The sequence below is a fragment of the Atta colombica genome, unplaced genomic scaffold (genome assembly GCF_001594045.1).
Source record: "Atta colombica isolate Treedump-2 unplaced genomic scaffold, Acol1.0 scaffold1, whole genome shotgun sequence".
NCBI lineage: Eukaryota > Metazoa > Arthropoda > Insecta > Hymenoptera > Formicidae > Atta > Atta colombica.
The window spans coordinates 4,511,116-4,520,220 of NW_017259183.1; the positions used below are offsets into that span (position 1 = coordinate 4,511,116).

Here is a 9,105-nt window from a genome sequence, read left to right on the forward strand (position 1 = left end):
AGAGAGAGAGAGAGAGAGAGAGAGAGAGAGAGAGAGAGACTTGCGTAAAAGACACTGTCCGGAGTAGCGAGACGATAGCGTTTCGTCGCAGAAAGCAACGAGCTGAAGACGAAGGGAGCCTCGACTGTACTCCAGTAAATAAGCGCGCGTGAGCAATGTGAGCACTGTGAGCGGGAGAAGAGAGGAGAGCGCAGATCGGAAAGAACGGCGGCGAAGAGAAAGAGAAAGCGCGTGCGACCGACGAGGGAGAGGGAGGGGGGGGGGAGGGGAACGCGCGCCGCAGAGGGGTCGGTCGTGCGAAATGCGACGTTAGTGCCCTCTGGGCGGTGTATCGCGGAAGGTAAGATTAGTCAGTCGCCAGCCGTTTGAGGACGACGCACGTTTCGAGCGCGCGTCTCCGTTTGATTTCGCGTTTGAGCGCGAGATACCGAGGTGATCGCGATAAACCGAGGTGAAGTGTGATCAGTGGTGCGAATTAACAGTCACGAGAGATCCTGAACTGTGCGGCGCGTTGTTGATTTTTGGAAAACTGCTTTTCCGGCGCGAACAGCCGGAGCAACAGGTGTGTGCGACACTTTATCGAAATCGGAGCGATGATGGCGGGAACTTTACGAGAAGTAAGAGTTTGTCCGGGTTTTTCAAATATTATAAGCTGCACACGTGAACTTTCTGGTGCTACTCGAAGAATTTTATTTCACGCGTGTCAACGAGTTTAACTCGCCGACAAAGAGAGAGAGAGAGAGAGAGAGAGAGAGAGAGAGAGAGAGAGAGAGAGAGAGAGAGAGAGAGAGAGATACACTTCAATTTTAGTGGCGTGGTATATAAATAAATGTGAAGCGGATCAGCAGCATTAAAGGCAGCTTTCAGCGGGAATTGGAAAACGAGAGGATCACGAGAGGACGAACGTGGTCGCGTGGTGGTCGCGTGCTGACAGGTGGCGACGCGCTGCGAAGAATCGACAGGGTGGCGTATACGAGATACCTACGGGGGGAAGAAAAGTGTGTTCGTCCTTCGAAAGCCGCCCTCCGTTATATTCTCGCGCGAGTTGGAACTGCTGGAAGGGATTTCTCTCACCTCCGAGCGAAGGAGATGCGTGCCGGATGTGAGACGAGGTAGCGCGGGAACGATGAAAAGGAGAACGCCGGACGGCTTGCTGGCGTCGTGCCGCGAACGAAGGGGAAGTTCCGCTCCGAGATAACCTCGGCCGCGGTGTGATATTCCCCCCGCAGATTTTTATTTTTATTACATTACCGGGACGCATCGTGCGAATATTATCAGTGCGTTGCGGGATAATTCAATTACAAGTAGATTTAAATTGGAAAAATCAATCGGCTGTGTGACACAGTCAATCTGTACGAACTGTTATACGAATTTTCTTCTTAATTTTCACCGCTCTGTCGTCGATTGAAATTATTTTATTATTTATCACAACGGTCGAATAATATCTGTGGGATTGTTTCTTCTTCTCCGTGGTCTTGTTTACATTGTGATGATCGAGTTGGATTACGCTCTCACGTGTGGCATGAAGGCAGTGCGATAGTGAACTGTGTGAAAGGTTATACGTAATTATTAAAGTGAAGGATATCAGTGCCGTCAAGTGTTGTACAGGTGTGTTACGTCTTGTTGTGAAACGAAGAACAGCAGGGTGGGCGTGTAAGAAGCGCCCGGACCACCCGCCAGTGATCTTTGTTCTTTGAGAATGAAGTGAACACTCGCGGCCCAGGCTTTCTTCATCGAAATATGAGGATTACGTTCTATCATTGCGACCGTTCGTGGGCATCGATTGCGAGCAAAAATGAATCTCACCCGCGTGTTTCTGCTATTACTGCTCGTCGCGAGTTCAAGGTATGTTTGCGCAGCGGATAAAATATTTCGCTGCTCTCATAAAATGAAATAAAATCAGAGATGTTATTACGAATGCATTTTTTTACGAATGTGGACTGATGTAAGAGTATCATAATTCTGAGGCAAGCTGTTTAGAAACAGGGAACGAGATGTAAACAAATTATAAACATCTGTGGATAAAAGGGATGGAGAGATAAATATTCGCAATTTGAAATATTAATTGTGAAATAACTTGAACTTAAATTAGTGCTATCATAATATTAATAATAATAAAATATTAAAATATATGCTTACCATTTGTGCTATATTTATTTTACTGATTCGTAATATTAATATCTACTATTCACGTCACAAGAAAAAATGTACTAAGTCTTAATAAATATTTGTTTTAATTGTACAAGCTGAATATTTACTATTAAATGTAAACACATATTTTTCTGGTAACTATTAATTTGATTTTAATTGTTACTTTTTTGTTTTGTATTTAATAAATATGTATTTATTTATCGTAAGTCAACGTTAAGTTGATATTATTCAAGCAAATATTTATTAAAATACATTTTTTCTCAGTGCATACAACATGAATTATATTATATAAATGATCATATATATTTTAGTTATTATTTCAATCTATTTTACAATTATTATTGTAAGTATCATGTAACGACAGGATGTCCTTTACCGGAAAAAACTTGGAATTCTCATGAAATTTTGTTGAAATTGTCAATTGTTGTTTTGTTGAAAGGGAAATTTTTCGAATTCCATTTTTTAATTTAAATTCTATTTTATTTGACAAAATCATTTCTTTGACTATTTTTTAATAAATAAATTGCAAATTTGACTAGACCTTAATGTCAGGTAGCAGCCAATCAGCCGTTTGTATGCTAACAAGTGAAGGGATAATACGTGATCTACAGTAGAAATCGTAGTGGTCATATAAAGTCTGAAAGTCTGAAATCATAAGAAATTGACCAATCACAATCGAACGTGAGCAGAATAACCGACTATAATTGATCAGTTCTTATGATTTCATATTTTAAAATCACTAGATCTCTATTGTAGACCTCGCATATGCTGATTCTACAATGAGTCGATAGTCTGTAATCTTAAGTCTTATCTCGGCGAATCAGTGAAGTTGGCTAACTTGTACAACTAAAGCCTTTCCATATTGAAGCTCTATGCTCATTTTTAGTGTCAAAATAGATCATGTGATCAAAATTGATGCTTGACATTCGTTAATTTTTATCATGTTATCTGTTTTGATGCTAAAAATAAGAGTCGAGTGTCATGAAAGGTACTTTAAATACACTACCGATTTTTTAAAGACTAGCTAAATTCGAATCTTAGGAAATGCTCTGAAGAAAGTAAATGCACTTAAGGAACAAATTCTAGTTTAAAAAAAATGAATTTTGTGTTGTCTGAATGTTATTTACTTATAAATATTATTTATGTCTTTTGTTTTTTTAAATATAAAAATTATATTTTTTATCATTGTAAACAACTTATGTTTATATATATAGTTTTTCAAATTATTTGTTTTAGAATGTCTCTAATGTTTTTAATTTTACTTGGAATTTTGAATGAAATTCATGGAAAAAAAAACCTAGAATTCTCAAGGAATACTTTTTATAAAATTTGAATACCCTGAATGATAATTAATTTGTGAAAAGACTTGCTTAAAAGCAAATAGTGATAGATTTTTTTTTAAATAAAAATGATTATATTAAGTATAATCGATTTAATATATATTAGTATATATATTAATTGTTTGTTATATAAAAATAAAATTCTTTTGACATTTGATCTTTGACAATTTTTATCATTTCATTTATCAAAGCTATCGTATTTTTCAATATATTCCCGTTGCAATTCTTTAAAAGAATGGTATTACAATTACTCGAGATAGGTGGCGTGATGATTAGAGGTGTAACATTCTTCCGATTATCATCATACATTCACATTAACTCGATATCGATGGAATTGTATTTTCATTGTTAGGTCGTCTTACCCGATGTTTCTTCGTGTTGCATAGAGAATCGATATCACTGCACATATATCCAGTTCGTACGCTGATAAGGAAAATCAGTTACACAGAAAGAACAATTTTACTGAAATGTCTGCGAATTTAGTTACATATTTGAAAATAAGTTTATTAGATTATAAAAATAATTACATAAGAATCTCACGGATGACAAGCAATGTTTCAAACAAAGTTTTGATGTTCCAGCAATCAGTTTGAACATTCTATATAATTATGCCGCTAATTCAAACAATTATTTTCAGATCTGTATGTAATAGTTAAATTTTTAGATATTTCAGCAAAACCTTTTCGTGTATTTATTTAAAAAAAAAAAGTTACAAGCTGGAGTAGGTTTATATAAACTCTTCTTTCTTCTCTTCTTTCGAGTTTCTTAAAGTGTGCTTTCGTTTTGCAGATGTATGTGCTCGAGCGGATATACCGGGCAAAACTGCGAGAGCGACTACATCCCCTGTGATCCGTCACCGTGTGAAAACGGAGGCTCGTGCCATCAGCTCGGTGAACATGACTACGAGTGCCTTTGCTCTGAAGGTGAGTACCGCGCAAACTTTTTACTTTATACCCCGTATCGTGCTGTGGAATCTCACCGCACTACGTACCCCCAATCCCACGAAAGATGAAATGATTTTCTTATCAATACGTACGATCTCCTTGTGTACTTCGCTCTTTTTCCGTCCAATCTCGCTCTCTTCTGTGTCAGAATTACCTTGTCCAAGGTAACAGGAATGACAGCAGCAAAATCTACGCGTCTTGAAGATTTCCACCGTTGCAGCCTCTTCAGAATATTACAGCCTATGATCAGTTACAGTTACGTGGAAGTACATGTAACTCGAATTTCTCTTTTTCCCTCCTTTGTCGCTCGCTTCCGGAGAACACGGTAATGAATAACTTTCATTCTTTCCTCTGTTATCGAGACCTCAAATTCCGAAAAACCCATTCCGAGGACTTTTCTCACGGAACGGCCAAAGTTCGTCTTTGTGTCACCGTATAATATTTCAGAGGACAAAAGTCTCTAATTGCAACGTGTTCTGATAATTCATCGTGGAATTTGGAAAGAGTCTTTTCGGAGATTCTCGCGCGTTCCACTCTGTTTATCGTGTTTAAGAGAATCTTTCGCGCCCGTCGCGTAATCTCGCCCCAAGAAAACGTCGAAGGGACGGAGGAAAGAGGAGGTCAAAAGAAGTCCTCTCTCTCTCTCTCTCTCTCTCTCTCTCTCTCTCTCTCTCAGGACAATGATTACTCGGTGCAACAGGTACAAACTTGGGCCAGGGGTGGCCGACACGGCCATTTACGTGCGTGTATACATGGTAGATGGTTAATGTAAAGCCTAGGGTCAGCCTAGCGTGGCCTCCTCGCTCCCTGGGTTACAATGCGTGGTCCTCTTTTTCCCAGGCGGACCACAACCATGGCGACCCCACCTTCTTACCGCGTCCGCTTCTTCATTTCTTTCCCCTGTCTTCTCCTTTTCCTTCACCTTTCGTCCACCTTGTCGGCGCAAGTCTTTTCCCGTTAAAAAAATACGAACGAGTCCTACCTTTTCGCAGGTGATTCTTCATTACTGATTCTTATGTGCTTTCTGATACTGTTTTGTACAATATATTATACGTCATTTGATACGACGTTATAAAGTATGTGTAATTTTATTTTTTCATTCATTGACACTTTAAATTTTTCATTCATGCGTACTTTTAATTAAGACTTTTATTTTTACACATAACTTTATTTTAGTTTGCATATTTTGTTTCTTTCGTAAATATATGCTGTTTTGATTTCACGTAATTTGATATTTTTTATTCTACATAAAATATAATTTAATATAATTTAATTTCTTTATAACACTGAAAAGAGCAAAGAAGAATTACGTCATTTAGGATACTGAGTCATTTAAGGATATAATGTACCTCTTAAATTCTCATCACTGTACGTTTGCTCAATTTTAATCAAATCTAGATTTAGACACATTTGCGCACACATAAATTCGTAAATATTTCCGACAGGTAAAGTGACAAAAAAAAAAATTTTTTAAATTGGATGTTGCAAACATCTTTTACATAACTTTTGTTGATGCACGTCATCGCGTATTGAGGTATTTTGCGATATTACATTAGACTAAAAAAGTGTCGTATTATGTTTTCCACGTGTTTCGTCTAAGAACACGTCTTCGATCGAAGAAATCGGCACATAACTACGCACTGTAACTACGCACTTTTATTTCGATCATTCAATATTCTCTTTCCGATTTCTTCCTGATCGATTCTTCCTCGAACGAGGTTGAAGAGAACGGGGCCGCCCGTGATTATCGCCTTCTCCGCTCAGAGCGACGCCTTCCACACGATCCTGTAAAACGTACATTGCTTTGCTTTCGTTCTTCCTCCTCCCGCTCCGTGACACTCCAATAAGTCGCGAGGATCGAAACTCGAAGAAGGCGTGCCTCGGTCATATGTCGGCGACCGTTAACACTGGAAAATCGACGACGATCGGGGATCATGCGGATCATCCCTGGTCGTCGCCAGGATGAGACCATAATTATACCGGATTTTGCTTGTCAAAGAATTTCTAAACTTTTTCAAATCAAGGAATTCTTTTCCAGTCTCATTCCAATATATTATCGTAAAGATTTTATTGTATTTTTCTCCATTTTTCTCGCACTTCATTCAACATTCGATTTTTGTCACAACTGTGACACATCAATCACACGGTATAATTCAGTAGATATTTTTTCATAATTAGCATTAGTATCGAAATTTCTGATATAAAAGTGTGTTTGCATGTTTACTGTTATATTCTCGGTTATGTAAAAATATGAAATTAGTAAAAAATTAATTTTCATTTGAGGAAAAGGATTTTCTCAGGTATGAAGACTGTTATTCTAATGTAGTAAATATATTACTTGATATACAGTATTATATGTACATATTTTTATCAATTCTCTTTCCAAAATGAGAAATAATTATTCAGATCGGGTCTCCATATCGTATCTTTAAACGAATTTTTAAAGTTATGTAAGTATATTTACTGTTTTTCAATCATGCTTTTTAAATTGCGCGAGACAGTATTGCCAGAATAAAATGCTGTAACGCGTTCGAAATGATTCCCTCGCGTCGTTAGTTATAATGGTTCAATTTGCAGCAGAATGCTTACGCACGCCTTCCGTCATATTTTCTCTCTCATTTGGCTCTCCTCTCATTGTCGATTTCTTTGCAGCTGACGCATCAGTTCTTAGCTCTAGTTATGCGTTTTTGCTTGCTTTCTGTGCGAAAAAGAGCTCTTCACAAAGTTGAAGGCTCATAACTATCCTCGGCAGGACTCTGTTCAAGACGATTCGGTCGCTCAGGTAGAAGTAATGGTTCAATTTACAGCAACCCGCTCTCTCTTAACTCTTATCCTCGCCTGGGTTTTCTTCTTGCTGAGCACGAGCCATCTATGTTACTTTTATCCCTTTTCGCTCTAACTTGGGTACTCTGTCTCTTTTTGTTTCATCGCAAGACCAGCTGTCTCTTTCCTTTTCGCTTAAGGGCGATCCTACCTAGCGAAGAATTTCCCTCGTCGAATGATTCGATCACGCCTCCTCCATTCCATTCCGCTAATTAGAAACTGCTCTATCGAGCGCTGGTTAAGCGATTAACCGCGCGACCATAGATTAATCAGTCAAAAGAGGAAGGGCTGAAGATCTCGGTGAAGAAAGAGAGATGGAAGGAGAGAGGGCGGATAATAGAAAAGGACAGAGATAACTTGGTTTTTTGATCTATGCAACACTCGTTTTCTAGAGCCAGACCGAACTATCTCGCCAGTTTACCGTTTTCTTCATTTCTCATTTTTCTGATTCAATCATTACACATATAGCGCATACGTAACTATATACGCACGCACACGTAACTACATACGATGATACAGAGCGAACGAAATGAAATGAGAGAAAGAGAGCGAAGAAGTCTTGCCGATTGATCGACCACGACGATTGTACTGACTCGGTGAAGTTCTTGTGGAGGAATTAAATCGTCGATTTTATCCTTGCCGCGTACCGCGACGATCGACAAGAAACTCGAATTTATTGTTGAAGTTATACTTTGTCGGCATCGCTAGAGGATTGAATAGTCTCGTGAGAGATGGTGCGTGCTTCCGTCAATGCTTCCTCTCACACCGATTAATTTATTGATCTATTTTTTACTGTTTGCAAGGGAGACTTTCCGAATATTGTCTCCTCTATTCATTTTTCTACATTCATGTTTCTATTTTATATTCATTTTTTGAAATTTTTAATTTATTAGCTGGCTGGAAAAATTAACATTAATTTTTCTTTTGAGAACAGTAGCGTTTGTGACAAGATGTCTAATCTAAATAAAAGCGAAATCTAATTATTTTATTTATAATAGATTAATTTGCTATGAAAAGTCTAAATAGCGAATTTGATTGGATACACTCAGTGCGCACTGGTGCACATTATTAAAGCCATCGTACAAATTGACATAAAAATATGTGTTTAATACAAATATACAAACGGATTAAACCATAAAATCCTATATATTTTATTATGCCATTAAATAATAATCTCTATTTTATAATTTGAAATATTTACATTTTACACAGATTAAATCAGTCTATAACAGTTTTAATAAATACTAGTGCGCACTTGTGCGTCCAAATATATATTCGTTACAACATTTGACATCATTAAAATTATATATTAAATATAACTCGTATAACATGCACATAAATTTTTAATATTAAATTCTATTTTTATTAATTTACAAGACAATGTTTTTTATCATAATTATAAAACAATTTTATACTAAAAGTAAGTATCTTATATTAATTTTAAATTGATGACTTTTATATTAAAAGGTACTCAAGTTTAGAGCCTATGAAAAATATATCTAATACGAGCTACTCCATCAATCAAAAGCTTTTCACTTCTACTACTTCTATTTCTACTAATCATCTCGTTCTCGTAATAATTGTAACGGAACCTCATTACAGGCTGTGTTAATTGAAATCAAATAAATCGATCGAATCGATTGGATCCATTTTGCTATGATCGATGTTGGAGGATTGAGAATCAATTGGATATATTTTTACTTTTTCGATTTACGTAATTTTTATAACTGATTAACAGCTCGCGCATTTATAAACAAGCGTATCAGAATGTAATAAATTGAGATTCTATTACACACACACACACACACACACACACACACACACACACACACACACACACACACACA

The 9,105-nt window shown here is 37.1% G+C and overlaps 1 protein-coding gene across 1 annotated transcript in view; it reads left to right on the forward strand.

Annotated features, from left to right (window-relative positions):
• The window catches only part of LOC108687858 (neurogenic locus Notch protein), a 298,611-nt gene that overhangs the window by 143,925 nt on the left and 145,581 nt on the right, over positions 1 to 9,105 (forward strand). Inside the window, exon 5 of the mRNA XM_018193906.1 lies at positions 4,281 to 4,414. Coding sequence (XP_018049395.1) covers positions 4,281 to 4,414 — 134 coding nt within the window. The remainder of the gene's footprint in view (positions 1 to 4,280; positions 4,415 to 9,105) is intronic.